Below are 25,448 nucleotides of genomic sequence, written 5' to 3' on the forward strand. Positions count from 1 at the left end.
AGGGCATCTATTCTAAGTGAAGCTTCACATTATGAATGTTTTTTTTTCATCTGCTAGGGAAGACCTCTAAAAAAAAAGAGTTAATACTTTCCCCTAATATTCTAATGAGTACACTGTACATGTAGATGGTTTATTTTTGTAATGATTTATCAAAATGTTTAGTTAAATATCTCTTGAAACTGTAGAACAAACATTTAAAACAAAACAGGAAAAGAACTTTGACTCTTTGACAATGGTAGGTTACCTGAGGAGCAGTGTCAACAAACTTTTGCATACAAATAGGAATGTAAGCTCTAGAGATGATAAGTTAGGAGATAAAACACAGGAATAACTTCAGTGATATTGTGTTTGTTGGCAGTGCATATATAAAGTGGTCTAAAGGACGTGAAGGAACTGTGCTCTCTGGAGCTGCAATTTTGGATTTACATATATAGGTCTGCTGTGTTGTTCCAGGTTCATCCTGAATTCTGTCTAGTCTGTCTTTTATTTTCAGATTTGGTGCGTAGTCATGGGTGCATTGGAGAACCTATCAGCGTAATCTCAACATCCAAAACTTATTCTAGTCTTTCTCTTTTATGTTCAGATTGTCCATGAGCGCAATGGAGAACCTACAATGTATCAGCGCAACAAGAATCTGTCAGCAATGAAGCCCTCATTCTTATGGGCGCGTTTTGGTCCAGTGGTTCTGTCTCTCGCCTTTCAAACAGAGAGTCGTGGGTTTGACATGCATCAAGTCCTGTAGGTCTACAGTGTACATGTATATCTTAATCTCATCCTAGTCTTTCTCTTTTATTCTCTGATTCAGGTAAAAGCCATCAATTAATGCAATGAGTTTGCTCAGGTGGTATTAAGTGGCTGCCTGTCAAACCAAAAATAGTTGGTTTGAGTCCACGCCGGGCAGATGACTGAAGCATGTGTTGTGTGTAGATGTCTCTCCCCTCTTCCATAGAAGCAGGCTATGTTACAGTGGAAAACTCTCCGTCCCTCAGATAGGATATTAAATGGAGGCCCGTGTAGAGGAGAGTCACCACCTTTGCACGTTAGGAACCCACTGCACTATTCATATAAGAGTAGGGGAAACCCGGTGTAGTGGTCCACCTGCATTCCCCTCAATCAGTTATATCGGGAGGAGAGACCTGCGGGTCTTAGTGATTCAGTTCGCTTTTCGCCTCCAAGGCACAGGTGATGCCAAACAAGTGATAATAATAACAATAATATAGCCTTCATTCTTGTAATGTAGGCCTATCTTGGGCCCGTTTCATAAAGGACTTGCAACTGTTGTAACTTTGCGATTATGGCAACTACCATGGTAACCTTGCTGAGCCCTGTTACCATGGTAGTCCTGAGCCATTATGGCAAAGTTACAACAGTTGTAAGTCCTTAATGAAATGGGCCCCAGGTCTTGTAGGCCTACGTCCTAAACTCATTCTGGTCTCTCTTTTATTCTCTTTGTACTCAGATATAAGTAATTGATGCAATGGGGATCCTATCGACCATAGCCCTGATCCTCGTTATCCCACCATGCCTCTACATCCTCAACTCCCTCTTGACCTCCGACCCGGAACCAATCCTTGGTATCTACTCCCAGCGAGGGCGATGGTTCGGTCTCAAGTACTGGATCTTCTACTTCATGTTCAAGCTTCGGAAACGGCAAGGAACGGCCAAGAAGGGCAGTACGTTGGAGACGCAGCAAGGTGCTGTAGGATACGGGATGTCTCTCTTTGACAACGTTGAAGATATGGACAAGGCGCAGCCTCTGCCACCACCGTACTTCTTCCCCAAGGCAAGTGGCATCCCACCCATGGGTTCATATCGTCTCGCGAGTGAAGGATTATCAGTCATACGCACGCGACACACCACTACACTTCGAAAATACAGTGGGCTTTTGCCCACATAAAATATTTTGTTTAAATAAACATTCCACATCCTGCTATGACACTTACCGAATCATTTAGATCCTTCCGTGACTTCTCCTTGAAGTTTCTTTCTAAAAATATGTATATTTTCTTGATCTTTAGTGAAGATTTTACGGAGATAGAAATCAGACAGCGTTGATATCAATTTTCTCCTGAAGAGGGCGCGCGATTTATATTCATATCAAAGACACGACAAGGGAAAGAATAGGCACCTACACTATTTTACACGCATATCGACGCAAGGCATTACGCAAAGTCCGTGAAGTGTCCAATCTTTTCATTGTATAGACTTTGGTACACCATACGTATACGTATTATTGACGTTCGTCAAAGCTTGTACTGCTGGTTTCTTTCCAGGCACGTATATTATTTTCATTTTTTTTTATCAGTCATCTTTTTAAATTAATGCAAATGAGTGTTATCATCACCAATAATAATCATTAATTATGTTTTTTGAAGGCATTTCATTAATTGGTGCCCATAATTAGTAAATTAATCATGAGGATTGCGCATTCAAAGAATTTAGATACAGTTATAAAATTACCGAGGAGCTGAATCAAGGTTGTGAAATTATTAGCGCCACCAACGGGCTTCCTTGTATTTCCGTGGAAGAGACAAGCGAAGTCACTTTCGAGGCCGAGGTAAGCAAAATGTGCTTTTTTTTATCGGATTATTATTTTATTATTATTTTATATTCAAAAAACTCTTGCTACTTACCGGCAAGAGCCCCGGTGCGTAGCGAGAAGGAGCTTCGGCAAATATTACTTCAGCAATGAAGCGATGTTTGCCGACTACTTCGAAATCCAGGGTCAAACACAGTCTATTGTACGAGGTTAGTACATACTAACCTCGTACAATGTGTGAGTGGTGGCATCCAGGGGGTGTTTCATAAGATTATGTATGACTTAAAGTCGCACTTAAATGCTTGGTGGGTGTTTCATAAAGCTGTTCGTAAGATACGAATGACTTTACGCATGACTGGTGATCCTTTCTTGTGCTGTGTGATATCCCTACGTAATTGAGTTTTGACCTTAGAACATGTTCCAGTTGTGCGTAAAGTCGCTCGTAACTATACGAACAACTTTATGTAACACCCACCTGGTTGTGTACGGTATAGAATGCATGACCGCATTGGTCAGATCATGCGAAGAGGACGCGCACTTCTGCGTATGTATCAATAAGATTGCACGTTGCATATCTTGTAGCGTCAGCATTTAAGTGCATCTCTAGATCATACTTAAGTCTTTGTGAAACACCCCCAGGTTCCATGACATTTTCTCTGGAGACAATTGCTCCGATGAAAAATCCGCATGTTAAGCCTAACATAAAACCTAACCTCCAAAACTAAATAAACCCAAATCCTTACATTTACATTATTCTGAACCATCAAGTCTATGACAATCCTAACTCTAACCCTATGCCCGCTGAGACAAGACCGCAGCAATTGTTGCAGGGGCGAATGTTGTGTCACCAGTGTCCAGGGCCCCAGTATTACAAAGAGATGTGATTGATCCAATCAACCACAGTTATTGAAAGCCAGCAATGCCAACATCGCTGATGCTTGTTTGTTCAAAATGTTCTCTAGATATGATGTATATATTCATACATTCACTGCTGTCGTGACAACTAGGTTTGCCCATTTTGATCACAAAAGGACATTGTGCAAATTTCGTGAGGAAAAATAATTATATTGATGGATTTTTTCCATATAAGTGAGATTAATCCTTTACTACTACTAATGATGATGATGATGATGGTGGTGATGTTGATGATTATTATTATTATCATTTTTAATATTGTTCTTATCATCATCATTATTATCATTATCATTTTTATCGTCATCATAATGAAAATAATGAATATTCCCAAATGAAACATGCCATTCACAGACACTCTCATATCACTTGGCAGGCTGTAGATGCTGTATATTTCAACGGCTCCAACAAAGATGGCATCTACGTTGTCACAGCGATCGCAAGACGCCAGAACCAGATGGCCAACGTCCTGACCTATCTGGTTCTTCCTGGCGTTGGTGTCCTTCAGCTTCCTGATCATCCCGGAACTCTTCTTGAAGACTGTGACCCTGATAAACATTCCGTGGCTGGGCTGAGCATAGAGAGCGTCAAGCCCATGAAGGAGTGGAAAATATCCTACCATGGGAAAATGAGGTAAGCCAACTGATCCATTCCCCCTATCCTGTTTCACCCTAGTCCAGATTGGACCTTGTTGTTTGGAAGTGCCCTTTCCCAAAAGCTAACATAGAGGGCACATGTCTCCCAATCTCTAATCAGCGACAATCCACTCATCTTCGCTCCCCACCAAGGTCCAGTACAAAACTTTGCTGCATCAGAAAAGCTAAGCGTCAATCAAACAAGTTACACGGTAGGGGGTCAGGTGCCCTAGTCTCACACACCAAACAAGACACATTTTTACCCAAACAACTTCACCTCAAACAGGATGAAAAATGCAAAGTTGTGTGTTTTTTTTACACTGTAATCATAAGACTTCGTGTTCATGCACTTAAGAAATATCTATTCAGCGCCTAATTTCTCCCTCGCCAAAAGATTCCTCCCATGAACCAAGTATTAAAGTTTGAATAAGTAGACTACACCAGTTGCAAGGAGACACCAGCTGGTAAACGTCTCTGGCTCAGGCAGTAATCAAGAGATGCTGACCCCCTCCCCCATCGTGGTCAATGGGCAGTGGAGGGTCAGGGGAAACCAGACCAGTAGCCTACAGGTACGACTAGTCTCTTGTACCAAACTTTTGCTTCCACTCAAATACAAGTTTACCCCCAAGGACGATGAAAATACACAGATGTGACCGATGTTCTTCAGAATGGACATATACCGCCATGATTATTTGATATTCAAATTTTGTTCTATTGAAATGTTCTCTTACCCAATGATTTCATCCCTTGAATAAGTATTACAGTTTATATGACTAGACTACAAAAACCAGGACCCTGTGGCTTCCATGAAATGACCTCCTGACCTCCATGATAAGGGGCAGTCAGTGTAATGTAATTCATACATGCACTGAATGTATGGACTCCATAATTGGAGTCCTATAGTATTTCTCATTCATCTAAATGCCAATTCATCCATTTGCCAACTTTCTATTTGGTCTACCATCAATACGTCCTCTCACCACATGGTCTAGTTTGATGTCATTCCGTCTAATAACCAGTTGGCCAATAGCCATTTAGTCCATTTACCATTTGGTCTAATTAGACTAAGTGTTGTGCAAAATGAATGAAAATAAAGTGGAAATCAAGCAATTATTATATTAGACCGATGTGACACAAAATGGTCACAAACGGAATGGTGAGTAGACGTGGTGATGGACCAAATCAAGTAAGTTTTTTCATCATCAAGAGATCGAAAATGATATAAATAATTCCAGCAACTACCAATTCTGTTCAAATTTGATAAACTTCATCCTTCCTTGAGCTATTCAATTTGATGGAAAATTGTATAAGTTAGCAACTAGATCTAACTATCAACAGTGCATTCAGTAATCATTTAATAAGTGATATCAATGAAGGAAAATGAATTGTGATTGAATTACACATTATTAAACGAATATACAATTAATTGCGAAACCATGCCCTGAGCTGAAAAAGAGATTCGCTGGAAAACTGAACATGTCTCCATGGTAATAAAAACGGCTCTAATTGTGTTTTCTTCTAAAATGCCCCCTCCCCAAGTATTTTTTACCGTTACATATGTAATGTAGAATAATGTTTAAATCATTCACTTGACATTAATAATTATACTTGCTTATATAGCGCTTAACACTTACTGTGTCAGAAGTCTCTAAGCGCTCTACAGTATATGCAGCATAATTACCCTGGCTTTAGCAGTGCAGCTATTATACGCGCGCTGCGTTTCAAGGAATAATTTCCTGCTAGGTACCCATTTACCTCACCTGAGTTGAGTGCAGCACATTGTGGATCAATTTCTTGCTGAAGAAAATTACGCCATGGTTGGATTCGAACCCACAATCCTCTGTTTGAACAGAGTCTGGAGACTAATCCACTGGGCCACATATATATATATATATATGGTCATGCGTCATGAGGTCGCCCCCCCCCAAAAAAAAAAAAAGAGTGGTGCTGTTACACATTTTGGCTACGTGCTATAGTAATTCTTAATTATTTTCAAAAGCATAGAGGCTATTCCAACAAATTTAGTATCATTTTAAAGCTGAATTAATAAGGCAATAGCCTGGAAAGTTTCATTGCTGTAGACTTTATAGAACTTAGTCAGGACACCAGAGGTGATGAGGGGTGGTGCCGGAAGCGGCGCCGCCTGTACTGGGAAAACGCATTTTTTGTGCAAATTTTGGGAAAACATCAATATTTTTGTCAAAACTTGGCCTAAACCTACAAACTTAGTATCAAATTAAAGCTAACATACTCTACTTTACTTTCTAATGATTGAAATATAGATTTGACCATGTCATAGACCTGTGTGATAAGGTTGAAACATAAAAATCTGATAAATTTGCAATGTCTTAATTTTGACATTTCTTCCAGATTGACACATTGTTAGCACTATTACAAAAAAAAACCACTTCCTACAATTCTGAGGGGATGAAAATACTGCTAAGTATTAAGGCAAATCATCCAAATTATTAACTGAAAAAGGTCAATGAACTTTAAACATCCAGAAAATGTGTTCCAAATTTTAGAAGCCTCTTGACTGATGTATTATTACACATTCATGTATACATATTTCACTAAATACACACATTGACATTAATAAGTGTCTGTGTGAAATGGTCAAATGGACATAGCCTACCTTAAATGCTATCATACCAAAGGACTGCATACTATATTTTGACTTTGAACTCATCAAAACCCGCCATGTACTTTCAAGGTGAAGTTCACCCGACTTTATCCCACTGATAAAATATTTTATCCCATTCTAATCCTATCCTAATCTTAAACCTAATATCATTCTATATCTTCACCTATCCACTGAAACCTGTTGATTCCTATATGAGACAACTTTTCGATACCTGGCAGAATAAAATTTTCCATATATTACCTTGAAAATTATATGTTAATCAGGCTCCATTTGTGAAACTTTAAACAGGTACGTAAACATAATCACGTATATTATATAAGCTGAAATTTTGGTCATTCTCTAGTTAATGAATATGTCCAGATGGTCAAACGTTTTCCCAATGTTGAATGTTTTCCCAACGTTGGCATAACGTAATTTATCTAACAACCCAGGAACAAACTACATTCCAACGTTGTACCATCGTCACAATTGTGTGGTTTTAGCGGCGCTCTCATATAAAAAAGTATATGTGCCAATCAAAATTATTCTATCACATCAAAAAATGTTTTCTTTTATTATTTTCAGTAGATATTATACCTTTAAATTTAAGAATAGGTCAATTCCATTGTGACTTATGGGACATTTGATACTTTTTTCCACATAACTGAGGTGCATATCTGAAATAGTAGCTGCACAAACATGGATTTACTTTATTAAACTGAAAGAAGAATACTTAAACTTACTATATACAAAAATGTATGCTTTCAGCTTGGTTGCATAGGGTGCTAGATATTCAGAAATGTCATTGTGACTTATGGGACATTGATGGACCACACAAATTGGGCTCTTTTGTTCAAAGTGCCATATCTATCTCAGTTTTATGACAATGTTTTTAGATTTGGGCTTGGAGATTAACTAGTGATAGGGCTCACTAACAGTACTTGAATTGGACTTGATTCATTTCATTTGTTTCAGTAGTTGTGTGCAATCGTGTGTGACTTATGGGACAAGTGAATGTGACTGATGGGACCCTATCTCATTTCATGGAATTAACATTTCCTCGCGATGACTTTTTAAGTCAAACTTAATTTCAGCATGAATAAATATTTCCTAATAAGATGACACCCTTAATAATTCATGCCATTGTGTCAGAAATAAATTCAACAAAGGGCAGAAACATCTTTTCACGCAGTTCATTTATATAAAGGGAACATTAACCAAAAAAAAGCTTCCTAACTTGTCATCAAGTTTTAAGAACTGTAATCAAATAAGTAGAAAATAATAAACAATTACAATCATAAATATTTAGCAAACAGATGAAAAATGAACAATTAGAAAGAATGTACACACTTTCAATTGTGACTGATGGGACATAATGATATGACATATTTGTTACAGATAGGACAAATAAATGTTGCTTTTCTCTATCTGTCTCATACAGTATGGTAAGAAAATGACCTTTACACTACAGTGTATTACATGTGAGAAATTAAGACATTAATGCTGCCATGAAGTAAATCAATATTCTTGTTAATATACTCTCTTTTGTGTCAAATGCTCATATTTTTCATTAGCTGTTGATGTTTATGATAAAACAGATGGATATCAGTGCACAGGCAAATTTTTGACAAAAAATATTAAAATTTTGGCATAAATTCTTTTTAAAAAATTCATTAACTGGACTGTCTAGAAAACAGTTGCAATCGCTTTCTACTATCTAAACTGCATGTACATGTATACTTGTATAGTAAAAAGTGTATTCATTTACATGGAAGATTTACCATTGTCTGTGCAAAAAATATGAAAATAATTGATTTTCATGAAAAATCCAAGATGGCTGCCAAAATTGCCAATTTGGAACCCCATGGGACACGATTTGACAAAGGGATCATCAAGATTCATTAACTATACACTTCAGGCAATACAAAAAATGTTGGTTAAAAAATATACCATGGGGATGCACCCTATCACAACTTCTTTTTTTGCCAGCTGCTTGGGTTGATATGTCATCTCTTTCATAGAAATTCTGAATGCCTGTAAGGACATCATCATTTGTAGAGTACCAAAGTGATGTTAGTTGTCATGGTGTAATGGCAGCCTGGTTCTAAACAAAATAACCTGGGGCCATTTCATAAAGCTGTTGTAAGTTAGGAGCAACTTTTCAGAATGACTAGTGATCCTTTCTTATATGCTAAAACATTGCCAATTTATGATGACATTTACCACAAGGATCATCGGTCGTTCTTAAAGTCGCTCTTAAGTTACGAAAAGCTTTATGAACCAGTGCCCTTTTACGACTATCAGAATGATGGTAACAACCAAGGACAACACAAATCATTATTTTTGCAAATACAAATGTGTAAGACGATCATGCAGCTGCGACTAGGTTTAGAACCGGCGATTCGATGTTCATGACATTATGACACCACCCTTTGGTCCTCTTTAAATGCGCATGTTCCTTTCTATTGGCAGGCGGCAGGAATGATTCTGAGAAAACTTGATTGCAAGCTTCTGAACAATTTTTTGGCATTTACAGGGGCTTTAATAGCTCTGCTCATGGTAGCCTTAAATGCATCTGAGGACTGGTGCTCTTATTTTGACAGGATCCAGAGGGTCGCTCAACTTCAAAATTCGTGACTGATGGGACATTGACATAGGTTTTAATAGTTTCCATGGAACTACGTGTATATACCAAGTTCACATCATATGTAAAACAGTTGATGCACACTCTAAGGGGACAAGAAAACCAAGAGAATGATCTGGACCTAAAAAATGACTAAAAGCTAGGGTGAAACAAACCCAATTCACCTGCACTCAGCTTTGCATTTTAGCGATCATATTCAGTTTTCTCCTTCTTTCTGGACTGGGCACACAATGCAAACTTATTTTTTGTTGTTCAATGCACTGCCTTTGATATTCAGACTGTTTTTTCTGACAGTCAGCATACTGTTCTCCAGCTTTTAAGCATTCTTGTCTCTCTCTTTGCTGTCATGGACAGCTTTAAGGTGGAATGGTTTACGAACTGTATATGTGACTTATGGGACATGTGACTTATGGGACTGAAATGTATGTCCCCCCAGTATAGCTATTTCAAGTCCAATACAGATGCAGCTTGATTTGTTGAAGCAAGCATGTACTATAGAAGATAAAAAAGTCCAATACTTGTCTCCAGGAGTCTATGGCAGCATATGAGGGAAACTTAATGCTCAAAACTGTGACTTATGGGACATCAAACATACACACCTTGAAATGTATTTTGTGCCTCATAGTTTCACTGCAGCGTGTAAAACAATACAGCTAATGGTAAATTATGGCTTGGAGGTCACATGGACAGTGGGATTTTTCATCAGCACCCTTTGCTTGCCAGGAGCCAAGGATGGGTGAAAGTTGTACATTTTCTATGAAATCTTAGTACCACAATGCAAAAGAGTGTACATTGCGTATTTTATGAATGAATGAGGGTATAGTAAATATAAGTGTGTTTTTGTAAACCTTAAACTGTATACTTATAAACAGTATAAACAAAATTGCTCCGAAAAGAAATTTTTGAAAATGGAAAAATGCAACATTTGGCTGGAATTGACCAATAGAGAAATATAAGGGCGTTCATTGGATAGAAAAGATTTCGCAAGCGCACGCAAGCTTTGTCATGTTACATTTAATACAAGTCAAAAATATGGTATAACTCGAAAAAATATCAGCATCATTTCGCATTGGTAAACACCAGATGATGGCGGAAAGTGCAGTGCAATTATAGATGTAATATAGGATTTAACATTAATGGTGATGTCTATGAATTAGAAGACATGTCTCATTATAGTTTTGTGTATAGTAATGTGTGTTGTACATTCATTCGCACTTCAGGAAAACTTTTTTTTTTTCAAAATGTTGTTATTTGAAAAAAAAAATGTATTATCATAATTTTGTGAGAAAGTTTTCTGTTTCGACACCCATTGCATGATAATTATCTGTTGCTTAAAGGACAAGTCCGCCCCATAAAAAGTTGATTTGAATAAAATGAGAAAAAAATAAGAATACTGGAAAATTAAATCAAAATCAGATGCACAATAAGAAAGACAATTTTAAATCTCGCTTTACAATGTTCATAAAACAGTTTTATTCACATCCTGGACGGTATGCAAATGAGGGGACTGATGACATCACTCAACTTTGTATTTTATTATATGAAATATTAAATATTCCAATTATATCCCTGTTGTCTTGTGAAACAAAGTTTTGTTCCTCCCTGAACATATGGTATTACCATTGACTTAACAATTGGTTCGATCTACTCGGTCCTTATTGTCAAATCTGTTAAAAAAAATTGACATATATTTTATAATTCAAACAATATACATGTAATACAAAAATGGTGAGTGAGGGACATCATCAATAAAACTCTCTCATTTGCATGTCCGAGTTGAGCATATATCTCTTTTGTTAAAACTAATCGAATGTTAGTAACTATCAGATTTTGATGACATTTTCACCGCCAGTGTGCTTGTTAGAGTTTTTCGCTATTAAAAATCAACAATTTTCTGGGGTGGACTTGTCCTTTAAAAATGATATCATAAAAATATCAAAATTAGGATGTTTCTGATTCATTTTTAAAACGTTCAACAAATGAATGCATATTTTTTTTGTGAGTTTTGAAAATATATAAATTTGCATATTTAATGAGTTTCAAAATTCTGTGTTGACATTTTGTATCACCACCTAAAGTGATCATATAAAGCAAATTAAAATTGATCAACAAATGATGTAGCCTATAAGTTTAGTGAACCTCATGTATCTCTACCAGATGGAAAAAAATCAAAATCGGTCAACAAATAAAGAAGAAGAAGCATTTCCTGTGATTTATGAATAAATTTCGCATAAATTGGCATAACTAATTTTCTACTGAAAATTTCAAAATTCTGTGCAGAAGTTAATGGGTGAACCTCATAAATTTCTACCACAAGGAAGGAAAAAAAAATCGATCAACAATTATGAAGAAGCATTTTATGTGGGTTTTAAAAAATACTCATAAATAAGCATAAAAATGTTTCTGGTCAAAATTCTGTGTAGAAATCTGGTGCACCTCATGAAGTGCTACCAGAACGAAGTCAAAATATCAAAATTGGTCAACAAATAACGAAGGAGAGGCATCTTGTGAATTTTAAAAAATGCACATAGATTAGCATATTGAATGAGTTTCAGAATTCTGTGTAGAAGTTTTGATTCCCCCACCTAGTGCTATCATATAAAGCAAACTGAATTGAAATTATACTTGAAATGACAAAGAATTAAGCAGCGTTTTGAAATCCAGTCAACAAATAAAGAAGAGGCATTTTCTGTGATTTATGATTGAATTTCGCACTTAGCATAGATAATTTTCTACTCCAAACTTCAAAATTCTGTGTAGAAGTTTGGTGACCTTCATGAAGCTCTACCAGATGGAAGCAAAAATTCAAAATTGGTCAACAGAAATAAAGAAGAATGCATTTTTTGTGAATTTTGAAAAATGCGCATAAATTAGCATATTAAATGAGTTTCAAAATTCTGTGTAGACATTTTGAATCCCCCACCTAGTGCTATCATAATAATATAAAGCAAACAATATTGAAATCGGCGGACTTGAAATGGCGAAGAAGCATTTTGAAATTGTGGACGGACGACAGCCACGGCAAAAGCTCATCTAACATATTTTCATAACATTCATTATCACATCCAATGTACGTACATGTATTAACATTATAAACTCGATATCTGTTTTAATTTGTTTCTCAAAATGACAATTTATGTTAAAATCTTCAGGATGTTTCTAATATATTTTTGAAAAACACTTTTTGGAAAACACTTCGAAAATACTCTTCAAGAATTCAATTCAAGTTTAGTAATATTCTAACAACATTTTTGAAAATGCTATTTTACATCCAATTAAGGTACATGTAGATGTCAATAAAAATAAAATGTTATTGTGTTCCTATCAAAAAATCAGAACAATATTATGAAAAAACATTGTCGAAATATTTTGAAAACAAACATGACTTTTTTATCATCATATCATGGTTATAACATCGAACGTTTTAAAAAAAAATCATATTAATTATGTAACATTATTAAATCGTTAGAAAAATATCATTTTGTGTCTTAATGTTTTTTTAATGTCAAGTATGGGTAAAGATATTTAAATACCATTTAGGAAAATATATCTGCTTGGCATAATAAAAATAAGGTTTATTGCATGTTTAACATAAGGGAAATATTGTTTCATTAATGTTATACAATGTTTTTAAAACTTTCTTTTGAAACCATGTCTAGGATCTTTTATGAATGTTATTATATAATTATAGCAACTAGCTGGATGTCCGTAGTATGGAATACACTGTGACTGCATAACAAACCACGTCCAAACCATGAGCTATTAATAGCTCCAAAAACCATTGACTGCCCCTTATCATGGAGGTCAGGAGGTCATTTCATGGAAGCCACAGGGTCCTGGTTTTTGTAGTCTAGTCATATAAACTGTAATACTTATTCAAGGGATGAAATCATTGGGTAAGAGAACATTTCAATAGAACAAAATTTGAATATCAAATAATCATGGCGGTATATGTCCATTCTGAAGAACATCGGTCACATCTGTGTATTTTCATCGTCCTTGGGGGTAAACTTGTATTTGAGTGGAAGCAAAAGTTTGGTACAAGAGACTAGTCGTACCTGTAGGCTACTGGTCTGGTTTCCCCTGACCCTCCACTGCCCATTGACCACGATGGGGGAGGGGGTCAGCATCTCTTGATTACTGCCTGAGCCAGAGACGTTTACCAGCTGGTGTCTCCTTGCAACTGGTGTAGTCTACTTATTCAAACTTTAATACTTGGTTCATGGGAGGAATCTTTTGGCGAGGGAGAAATTAGGCGCTGAATAGATATTTCTTAAGTGCATGAACACGAAGTCTTATGATTACAGTGTAAAAAAAACACACAACTTTGCATTTTTCATCCTGTTTGAGGTGAAGTTGTTTGGGTAAAAATGTGTCTTGTTTGGTGTGTGAGACTAGGGCACCTGACCCCCTACCGTGTAACTTGTTTGATTGACGCTTAGCTTTTCTGATGCAGCAAAGTTTTGTACTGGACCTTGGTGGGGAGCGAAGATGAGTGGATTGTCGCTGATTAGAGATTGGGAGACATGTGCCCTCTATGTTAGCTTTTGGGAAAGGGCACTTCCAAACAACAAGGTCCAATCTGGACTAGTTTCACCCAACATCCTACCCATCCCCCCATCACCCACTTCACCTAGTCTGCTGGGCAAACCCTTCACTCGAGTTAAGGGTCTGAATGTGCAACCTACTCGTGCCTTGTGTACTGAAGGCCCTCTTGCTCAGGAACAGCAAGTTTTGTATGTGCTAGCCTTTGCGCGGAGGCACACTTGTTGATCAAAGTTCCAATTAAGGTCTGTGCCTGCAGACTACACTTCACCCCAAACCCTCCCACAGAGATCATCTTTTGATGATTCTAACCATGATAGAAAAAATGCCACCCTGATAGACATTCCTTCGCTGGGCTGAGCATTGAGAGCATGAAGCCCACGAAGGAGTGGAAAATATCCTACCATGGGAAAATGAGGTAAGTCAACTGACCCATCCCCCATCTCACTTGACCCTCCCTCCTAGCCACCCCACCCACATCCTCACACCGGGGTCATCGTACCTTGATAACCCTGATGGAAAATGCCTCCCTGATAATGATCCAATAGCTGGGCTGAGCATAGAGAGTGATAAACCCATGCATGAATCAGAAAGTGCCTACCATTTGAAAATTAGTCACTTCAATACAACAATCTGACCCATTTCACCCCATATTCTCTCACAGAAATCATACCCTAATGCTAACCCTGAAATAAAATGCCACCCTGATAAATATCCAAAAGCTGGGCTGAGCACAGAGATTGTTTATAGCCCAATGGAGGAATGGACATTTTCCTACCAATGAAATAAGTTCAGTCAAATGAGTTAGTTTTGTTGTTTCTTATTGTCTCATTCTTTAGACTTGTTGATGCTAAAAAGGAAGACTGGACAAATGGAAAACTTTTAGAAGTAAACATGGACTTAAGGTGAGATATTTCTTTCTTTCATCTTCCGGGCATATTTTAAGAAATGGTTTGAGTCCAAGGTGGATGGTTTGAGGATTAGGGGATAGCTAAAGAAGATCAAATCTGCAATGCACAAATAATGACATTTAAAGATATATGGGCAATTCCATGGAAAATGTTCACTTTAGAGAAAAAATGAAGTTTCAGATTTCACTTAAGCAGTCAAATTTTCTTAAAAAGTAATCTATAAAGTACCAATTTCCAATAGAATAATCGCAATATTGATAAAATTTTGTAGTTTTTTCCATCATCAAAAAAATATAATAGTAAATTGCAAAGTGTAAAAAATTTGGCTATTTTTAAACAATTCATCTTTCCTGTCTCTACTAAAAGCAAACAAGGTCCCAGAGGTCTCTTTTAACTTTTGAATAGTTGATTAATGTTTAAATCAACAGAAAATCATCGTTAAATTTTATGCCATTCATCAATTTTAGAGAAATCTGTCTTCAGATTTGTGTGATTTCTTTACCATTATCAGTGTCATGTCCGTTACGTTTTTCACTTAAAGTTTTCATAGCTTACAGGAAATTTGTCTAAAGGTACTGCAGATTCAGATTCTATGTTAGAATTAAACCCCTACCATGTGTAGCAATCATTTTCCCTTACCACTTCTCATTTTCATAAAAATGGCGTAACGGACATGACGCCTTATATATGACAAAAGGCAGCATTCACAAAAACAAAATATTAGGCTCAGTGTCACAGACTGAGGTCAGTCTCAATTGCTTGAGGATAGCTGGATGTAATAACTCCTAGAATCTGCATGTCATTCAAGCCATTTTTAGAAGTTAGTGAATGATGAAAGTTCAGCTCTTGTTCTGGTATATTTTTCTGAGAATTAACGGTATGCCACATAATATTAGGAAAGATGCAGCTTGATCTGGCAACATACTTAGATCACAATCTGCATCATTTGTGTTTGAACAATACAATTGATAATATGAGTTTGCACTGACAGTTTGGAGCATGATAAAACTTCAACTTGTGAATTCATGAGATCATTGATGATGATCATTGATGATACATGTATTGCTTCAAACTATCTGACTTTCACCAGCCTCTACTCTTCAGTGATGGCATGGGCTCAATTAAAAAAAAAAAGTTTGTATTCAGATATCTGTGTTACATGGTGTAGCTCTATGAATCCATGAACCCGCTACAGTGGCACTTCTTTGCAATATCACAAAGCAAAGGGGCTGTGGAAGGAATGTGGCGCGATCAATAAATTATGTCATCATAGTATTTTGGTCAGCCATAATCATGATTTGAATGATGTATCTTCATTTGTACACAAGCAGCGCGGACAATGCAACGAAATTAGATACAGCCACATTTGTCAGCAAGTAAGATCGTAAGATTTAGAACATCCAAGATTTGATGAAAGGATGATTATACTCATGATGATATTTAATTCGAATGAAAAATAATTTCACAAACATTCCGATTGCCTTTCAACTCATACATAATCGATGATGAAAGATCGGTCTTTAGGTACTGCTATTAAATTTCAAAATACTTTTTAATGTCATTATTTTTAATCTTAAAACTGACATTAATACTACTACATACTCTTTATCATAAAATACATTTCATAATATGTTCATCTTGGATTTATACAGGTCTGGTACATTTGTTTTCTCACAAAAAGTGAGATTTGGTTTTCTCAGTGTGCCATAGTGGTACAATAAAAATTTTATTCCATATAAAAGTATCATGCAGGCTATAGCTATTTTTTAAAATTAATGATACCCGCCAATAATATCTACATATTTTTCTTAAGAATGTTAGTAAAGGTACTTTGCTGTTACATAATTACATTCATTATTCATATTTCTTTCATTTTGAAACTAAGAAGTGCTAATGAAGTTCACTTCGTAAGGGTGTCATGTCCGTTACGCTAGTGTATATTATCAAATAGTAAGCCATGAATAAAAAATAATCTTTACTATCAACTTTTTCTCTTTTAATTAGGTGTAGAGGATGGTAGTAACTGGAAAATACTCTCTATCTGTTGTTAACTGGTGTAAAAGAAATTTTTCTAAATATTTTTTTTTTATAAATATTGTATGAAAAGCCCCCCTCTTAAATTGCAAAATAATGGGAGATATTACAGATTACCAGTTATGATGTGTGTCTCTAACCTCTAGCCTTAACATGTAAACAATTAGACTTGTACCATATCTTGTAATAAAATAATTATATTCACTTACAAAAAGTGGACGAAACTGTCATGTCCGTTACGCTTCGTGTGTCATGTCCGTTACGCTACATTTTGAGCTATGAATACAGAATGCACTGCAAAACTGTTGTTAAACACCATTTTATGGATAGAGCATGATCTTAAGGTTAAATTAACACCAATGTCAGGTGCATGCAATCTAAGAATTCACAGGAATTTTGATAAGCAATTGGAGGTAAAAATGCTTCGTCCATTTCGTGTCATGTCCGTTACGCTCACAAAGAGTGCAATATCTCAACAACTGTTCAATGAAACAATTTGAAATTTCATGTGTATGTAACTGATACTTAAATGTGTCTGATAAGCTCAGTAACAATTATCAAAAGACTGCTAATTCTACTGTATAAACCTTTGAATTACAAAAATTTGTCTGAACGTCATGTCCGTTACGCTGGAATTGACCATATGATGATGATGATTATTATTATTATTAGTTTATTATGACAATGATGATATTAATTATAATAATATTATAAATAATGATTATTTTAGTAGTAAGACATATAATGTGCAAACTCCATTATGTAGGGTGCTCAAGGTGCATAAAGACTTAAATGTTTCATGAAAAGGTTTTGAGATTTAAAAAAAACACAACAATATACAATTATTGATATCTTCAGAAAGGCTATTGAAATATGGGATATTAATGAGTAACAGGTCTTTCAATAACAATTTTCAGGATCATTATTCTTTTCTTTTTTATTTTAGGTGGACCGCTCTCACAACTTACTTTGATTTTGATACTGATTTGGATGCTTCTCTCATGGCTGATACTATTGCAAGGGAGAAATGGTCGAAACAATTTTTTGATGAGCTGAAACGGTAAGCAAGGTCTAGAATAATTGGTTGAGTCTGCTCCCCTCTTCAAATTGGCATCGCTGACTGTCTGAACTTACCACAAATTTTGTTTTCCCTTGTCTTCCCGCTAATGGCCACAATCACGTGAGTTGGTTGTTATGGCAAGTTGAAAAAGGAAGATCAGTCGTGATTTTGTGATTTTTATACGGTAAATAAAACCAAACCAAACTAAAAGTTAAGAAGACACATGTCCTGAAATGTAATGTCTTCTGAGTTATGAATATACATGTAGTTTTCTTCTTTATTTGTTATCACACTGTATGTCTGTATCATTATTTTCCTTTATTAGCATCTGCTTGAAGTCAATTTGCCTGATTTTGGATCTTATTGCACCTTTTTGAGGTTATGTTACTACTATTGATTGAGTCTGTGTGTCTTTGTTGTTTCTTGACTACCTTCTTACCATTTAGTGTGAGGAAAGTATATCCCTTCTATTATATGAACTCTGTCATTCCTTCAATTTTCTACTGACAGATAATGGTAGTTAACAGAATTACCTGAGAAAGCTGTGATTATTTGTCTTCACAAACTTTGATTAATTGAACAATTCGGGAATTCAAGACTATCGATGTATATTGTTTCTGCTTAATATGAAGTGGTTTAAACATTTCTTTTGTATTGCCCAGTTAGACATTCACTGATTCACACAATTAAACTTAAATTAAATCAGTTCTTCTGTCGAATGTAATTTTTTTCTCTCTTCATGAAGGTCCCATCAGACACACCATGAACAGTTTGGACAAATGGCGGGTTCAGTAGAGGTCGAAGGTCACGGCAAACAGGATATTATAGTAGCAGGAATGAGAGACCATTCATATGGTAGGCCTGAATCTCTCTTGTATTACTTCATTTCTATTTATTGCTCATTTTGCTCTCTTGCTCCTTTTATATCACTGACTCTCTCTCTCTCTTCCTCTCTCACACACAAACACACTCTTCCACACTATTTCTCTATTGCTATTGCTCCCATATTTTCAATCTGTATCTATTTTTCCCTATTTTTCATTCTCTCTCTATCTCTCTCTCTTCCCCATCTTACTCTTGTTCTCCTATTATCATTCTCTCTCTATATTTCTTCTCTCAATCTTTCTCTCTTTCTCCCCACCTTACTCTTTCAATCTCTATATCTCATCTTTCTATCTATCAATCAATCTATCTATATATTCATGTATCCATCTCTCCAATCTTTTCAGAGTACCAAAGTGATGACATCACAAAAGACATTTTCTTCTTGCATTTCATTGTTTTTTTATTCCATAGCTCGTAAGTGCGTGATGAAAACCACCCACAACCAAAATTTGATGGGAAGCGGTCCATGGGGCCGGAGTTACGACCATACATGTATGACCAAGATATTTGCCTGGTTCATAACATTAATTTAAATGGGGCGAATTATGTATTCATGAGGTCATCTTAGTCCCGTGAACCGATTCCCACCAAAGTTGAGTCGTGGAGGTATTTGATCATGCTCTACTGAAATATGGTATAAAAATGTTTAAATGCAAAAAATGGAAAACTGAAAATGTAACACTTCAGTACTCTATCAATCAATTGATCAATTAATCTATCAATCTTTCTGCCTTTATTCAGGTAACTATAGAGACTGGAGTGAGATCCACCGGTATGCTATTCACATGTTACACCTAGAAGATGGTACATGTATACACGCAGGCAAGATATGCTATCCAGGCAGGTTATCATGGTATGTAAAGACAGAATTTATGAGCCTTTGCTCCTTAAAATGGCAACAACATTTTTTCTTTTTTATTCATTTTCATGTTTTGAAAAAATAAAATGGATATGATATGGGTCAAAACTATTGAAGATACTGAGATGTGAACATAAAGGTGGCAGATTATCATGGTATGTTAAAAAAAATCATGAGCCTTTGCTCCTCAGATTGTCAACAAGTTTTTATTTTTGTTAACATGTTTTCATTCTCTTAAAAAATTGATATAATATGGGTACAAAATTATTGATAACAGCAAAATATGAACAAATTTGTGCCAATTTGTATTTTATACAATATTTTGTGTTTGTGGCATAGCCAATTTCTAGAGAATGTAATGTGTAACTTTAATAAGTTAAATAGATTTATCATGTCCAATTGACATGTTCAAAAAATCATTAAAGTTCTATTTTAAGGTGTGTGAAAACTTGAACTTCTAACACCTCTTTCTCTGTAAACCGAATACCTATCTCCTTGAAATTGTGTAAATAATCTGCAATACTTCTAAATGATCAATTTTGACAAGTACTATATCAATTTGAAGCTTAAAATATCCTTTTCAAGCTATGAAAAATTCAGAATTCATTTTTACTGACTTCCTATGAGTTTTAAATGAGGTTGTTATATTTCATGGGTCTCGGTCAGGGTTTCTTATTTCTCTCAGAAAAAAAAAAAGATTTTGTTTCTTAGGTATTTATTTGGGACCTAGAAGCAGTGGGGCCATTTTTTTTGTAAAAACATTTGGGGCAAAAGAGTGTTGAATGTAGAAGAAAAGGTGGGGAAGCCCCCAGTATTAATCTATACTTGAAAGGTAGCATATTTGTCACTTATTTATCGCTCCTTTTCCTGTCCCAAGTTTAACCACAGGTTACGTGATGAGGCCGGGAGATTACAAAGTGACCTTGACACACAGTACCTTTGATATGGTATCCACGGGAGAGGATACATGGAAGATACCTGAGCAATACAAATTCAGCTTTATCTGTGGTAAGAAAATGTGAAAGCTCATTATTATTAAAGAGAAATACCAGTAGTTGCAGTAAACACTGATTTCATGAAAGTCTGTAAAACCAGGCTTATTTGTCAGTATATCGTCGAGGATCTAGATCTGGTCCAGTTACATAAACTGAACTTTGTGAAATCTTGAAATCTATGCTGAAAATGTTCACTCTGAAGATCACCAACACAGATAAGCGCACGTGGGACAGTGTATTATTATTGCTGGAATAAAGACCCGACGGAAGTGACCGAATCCGCGCTTATTTTGCTTATTTCTCAGCAATTACACAATTTCTTCCAGAATCCTTTTGCACATATTTTTTATTCATACAAACAGACACTTGGGTGGTCATTATATTAGCTTCTGTAAAAGTCATTTTGAGATCGTTACCAGAACTGGAATTTATCTTTAACCCACTGGAAACTGTGTGAGTTCACTTTATAACACATGTCTCCATAGATGCCAGCCTGCGTGCATGTATTTGTAGTCCTGGTGGGTGTTTCATAAAGCTGCTTGCAAGTTAAGAGCGACTGTAAGAACGACTGGTGGTCCTTTCTTACGCGCAAAACCTTCGCCAATGAAGATTTTTGTGCATATCATTTACCCCAAGAAAGGATCACCAGTCGTTCTTAAAGTCGCTCTCAACTTACGAACAGCTTTATGAAACGGCCCCCAGGGTCCCTTTTCATAAAGGCTTGTTATAATAACAAATGCACAATTTCTTTAAATAATTTACCATCAGCCAATCAGATAGAAGGATTTCAGTAGCTTTTAACTGTTATTGTAAATTTGTTATTGTAACAAATTTTATGAAACGGACCCCAGATTGCACCTTGGTGTATTGATGGAAGCTATCTTTCCCAAAGCTAACATAGAGGGCATGTGACTCACAATCATATGCCCTCCTTTTGAGCTTTCAGAAAGATTTTTTTATTTTGATTTGATTTTTTTTTCTTCTGCATTCATAACAATGATATACAATACAATTCTAATTACGTAACAAAATTAATATATTAGTAATTGACTTTGGTATTAATCATAAAGAAAAAAAAATGAATTAAAAAAAGTCATTCTAAACAAATATGATCTACTACCAAAAAGAAAAAAATAACATTTAGTTTGCAGGAAAAGGATTGTCATTATAAGCAGATTGCTTGAAAAAAATGACAACTCAGGAATAAAACTCATTAAATTACTACATACATCTATAAAGCAGAATGGAAATGTTATTTTGTTCATATTTTTACAAAGATGGAGATGAATGAGGATGATGGTGATAAGATAGCTTCTATACTCCAAGGACCAATCTGGACTAGCATATATGCAGCTCAGTCTCAAACGAGTTAAAGGGAAAGGTCACCCTGATGACAAATTGGTTTTGATAAAAGCAAAAAAATAAAAATAAAGATATTGGTGAAGGTTTGATGATATTCCACTTAAGAATAGCAAAGTTGCCAATTTTGATAGCAGATTTGGTTTTATGACACCACAGACTAGCAACTCCTGTATGTTGTGTGATATAAATGACCCACCATCTGTGAAGAGAAATTTCCAACAATTTTAGGCATAGAATTGATGAGGCACTCCTTTAGATCACCAATATTTGCTTATAATTTACTTTATAAAAATAGTTGGGCATTTCATGAATGTAAAGATGTGAAATATTAAATTCTAGCAACATTCGGGGAAGGTGTTTTTTTTCTTCCATGCAGTTTAAAACAGTTGTCAAAATAGGAAGACTTATATGCTTTTTACGGTCATATGAACAGCGTTTCAAAGTTGTGAGACAGCACTTGTGTCAGTTTTTGTCCATTGTAAGTTTTTCCAAGTTATTATTGAATCATAATATTGGTAATTTACCTTTTCCTTTCACGTACAGGTACAGAGAGATTTGAGTGTGATGTGAAAGTAAAGCTAGCACCGTTGTTTTATATGGGTAAAGATCGCGAAGCTAAACTCTACGAGGGATTCGTCGAGGTCACCGTGAATGGAAAGAAGGGATGGGGTATAGCTGAATACTGCTACCAGTAAGTATATCCTTTCTTTTTGTAGTGAAATAGATAATAATAATAGGCATTTATTATACCATCTATCTAGAAGTAATCTATTCCAAGGCACACTTCTATCTATCATTATTATTACCCCGGCTTTAGCTCGAGCTGCCTTCCAGAACTCTGTGGCATTCATGGAATAAAACCTGCCCAGTACCCATTTGCCTCACCTTGGTTGAGTACAGCAAAATGTGGGTAAATTCTTGCTGGAGGAAAAAGTGCCATGGCTAGGTTTCAAACCCATGTCCCTCTGACTAAAAGACGAGATTCGTAACCACTTGACCACAATGCCCCCACAAATTTGAGAATTCATAATGTTGATATACGATTAACTTCACCCATTTCTATCAAATTCGTGTCTTATTTTCATAAGTTTGATGATTATTACTATAACTATTATGATCTTTATTTTTTTTTATTGTTATTATCTGCCTAAAAGCTGCCATAAGGATTATTGATGTTAGTGATAACAATGGCTTTATTTTGTAGTTGATGGCGCAGATGACGTTAAGGAAAATTAAATCTCTGTTAGGTGATTAAAAAAAATGGGAGTAAACAGAACATTTGATAGTAATTATCATTCTTTTTTGTATTATTATTTGTTAACATTATCATTAAAATTATTATTATTATCATTATTATCAACCTAATTCCATATAATTATTTTCTAAGTATACATGTAAAATCAGTGACCTTATCATATTTGATTAGGATTTATTTATTTATTTATCTATTGTATTGAATATATACATATTATGTGCTTATTCAATTGGGAAAATTAGATATTGATTCTTTAATAATGCGAAGAAAAAAACCAAATTGCCTTTAATCTGTAATTCTATTTTTCCTTTTTCATTTCCCTGCAGTAATCGGGACAAGAAATCATAATTGCTGCAAATGTTGCCTGATCCTTCAAATCATCTGCTGCCGTCTTCTGAGCCTTGGGTAATTTTACACCCATCCTGATATTCTGTTTGAGAAATATGCAGTTTGTTGCCACGTTCGGTGTAAAACTATGAAAAAATGGTTTTGTTGCTGAGGGTTTGTCTTGGTTTGTATGAACAGTCTATATTCACATGGATAACACGCAGTTGGTCTACCTCTCAGGTAATCCGATACCACATAGGCTTAAAGGTGCACGATCCCTGGATTCGGAGGGTGCTGTTAGACATACGTACGTGCTGTGGGCGGCGCGAGCTATCTATTGACACCAATGCATGCAGACACCATGTCCGAATGCCCGAGCTCTGACGATTCTCAGTTTGCGTACGCTTCGGCTTCTAATGATAATAATAAAAAAATTTATATTTAGAGGTGCTAAAAACAAAAAGTACCATAGCGTGTACAATGTATGAAACTTTTGCAATAATAACCACAATCAGTCATTCGAGATAAAAAGGAAAATTAACTATTGAGGAAAAAGGTACGTCTTAAGGGAAGATTTGAAGCCAAGAATACCAGAAGCATTTCTTATTGGAAGAGGGATGGCATTCTAAGTCTTGGCAGCTGCTACAGCAAAACGTTTAAAGATTACAGCAGGTTGGCTGTGCTTCCTTCTGCTGTGTGAAGTAATGTCAGCAGATTACTGGACCCATGCCGATGTAGATAAAACCTACCATATGTGCACTGTGAATAGGTGCACATGCTGTAAAGCTGGCTGATGATTGACAGCTGCGTGCGAGTTACGTTGATGATCTTCTTAATAAAGATGGCAGCAAGTACAAAACCGTCCCACAGCACCAAGGACCATGCACCTTTAACCCGTTTGGTCTTTTATTGATTCTGCCTTATTGCTGTTTGGTAAACTCTACACTTAGTTATATACCCACCTAGGGCCCTAACACAAAGCTAAGCAATGATCGTAGAACATTCTTCTACGATTGATTCCATTGACTACAATGTACAATCAGTCTTGAAAATCAAGCGTACAATCAATCGCTTACCTTTGTGTTACGGGACCCAGGCCTATGCCTAGAAGATCTTTTTTCCACTTCATATGCATCTTATTTTGCACTATGTCAAATGAAAATTTGATCCATAAACTGTTCATCTATCCATGTAAAAGAAATGGCGTTAGATAATGCGGATGTAAGACAAAATGGGTATCGCCTGTTAACTGGAAATTAGACAAAATGGTAAATAAACTAAATGGCAATTCGACCAAATGCGTAGTAGATGAACTGGGCCCTGTTGTACAAAGAGTTACGATTGATCCGATCAACCGCAACTATGGACGGCCAGCAACATCAACATCTATTATGCATGTTTGTTCAAAATATTTTCTAGCTGTGATGTATATTCATGCATTCATTGTTTTCTTGAAAATTCACTGCGCTTTTGTTTGCATAAAAAAAGGACATTGTGCAAATTTTTCCTAAAAAAATTATGACACTGATGGATTTCCATAGAAAGCCAATGTTGAAGACATAAGACCTAGTGGCAATTAACTGTGTGAACACGCCTTATAAGAAGTATGCTTTAATACATGTAAGTGTGTCACCCATTCACATTAGGATCATGATTTTGGCCTGCCGTAATCTACCATTGTCCACTGCCAATTTTACAAGACTTTATGCAAGGGAGCATAGAAAAGTAGTTTATAATTCAAAATTTCCTAAAAAAAAATATATTCTCACTCCCAAACTGGACACAGTTCTGATAAGCAAAATCAGAAGAGGGGGGTTCCCCTCTAATTTCAAATTTTCCTATGCAGCTTATGAAAGAGGGTC

General features: G+C 35.8%; 1 protein-coding gene across 1 annotated transcript; it reads left to right on the plus strand.

Annotated features, from left to right (window-relative positions):
* The first annotated feature begins 1,462 nt into the window (after positions 1 to 1,462).
* Positions 1,463 to 24,974, plus strand: LOC121421549. Its single transcript, XM_041616292.1, has 9 exons — positions 1,463 to 1,783; positions 3,828 to 4,084; positions 14,738 to 14,803; positions 17,790 to 17,903; positions 18,649 to 18,758; positions 19,530 to 19,641; positions 20,525 to 20,655; positions 22,548 to 22,695; positions 23,586 to 24,974. Exons 1-9 carry the CDS (start codon positions 1,478 to 1,480, stop codon positions 23,605 to 23,607), a joined length of 1,266 nt encoding a protein of 421 aa, XP_041472226.1. The 5' UTR covers positions 1,463 to 1,477; the 3' UTR covers positions 23,608 to 24,974.
* The last annotated feature ends 474 nt before the right edge of the window (positions 24,975 to 25,448 follow it).

This window comes from Lytechinus variegatus, chromosome 9 (assembly GCF_018143015.1).
Source record: "Lytechinus variegatus isolate NC3 chromosome 9, Lvar_3.0, whole genome shotgun sequence".
NCBI lineage: Eukaryota > Metazoa > Echinodermata > Echinoidea > Temnopleuroida > Toxopneustidae > Lytechinus > Lytechinus variegatus.

Excerpts from the sequence above, each read along its gene's own strand:
- LOC121421549 (XM_041616292.1), top strand. The coding sequence starts at position 1,478 with ATGGGGATCCTATCGACCATAGCCCTGATCCTCGTTATCCCACCATGC. Across the intron at positions 1,784-3,827 it reads CACCGTACTTCTTCCCCAAG|GCTGTAGATGCTGTATATTT; the intron begins GCAAGTGGCATC and ends ATCACTTGGCAG. Across the intron at positions 22,696-23,585 it reads ATAGCTGAATACTGCTACCA|TAATCGGGACAAGAAATCAT; the intron begins GTAAGTATATCC and ends ATTTCCCTGCAG.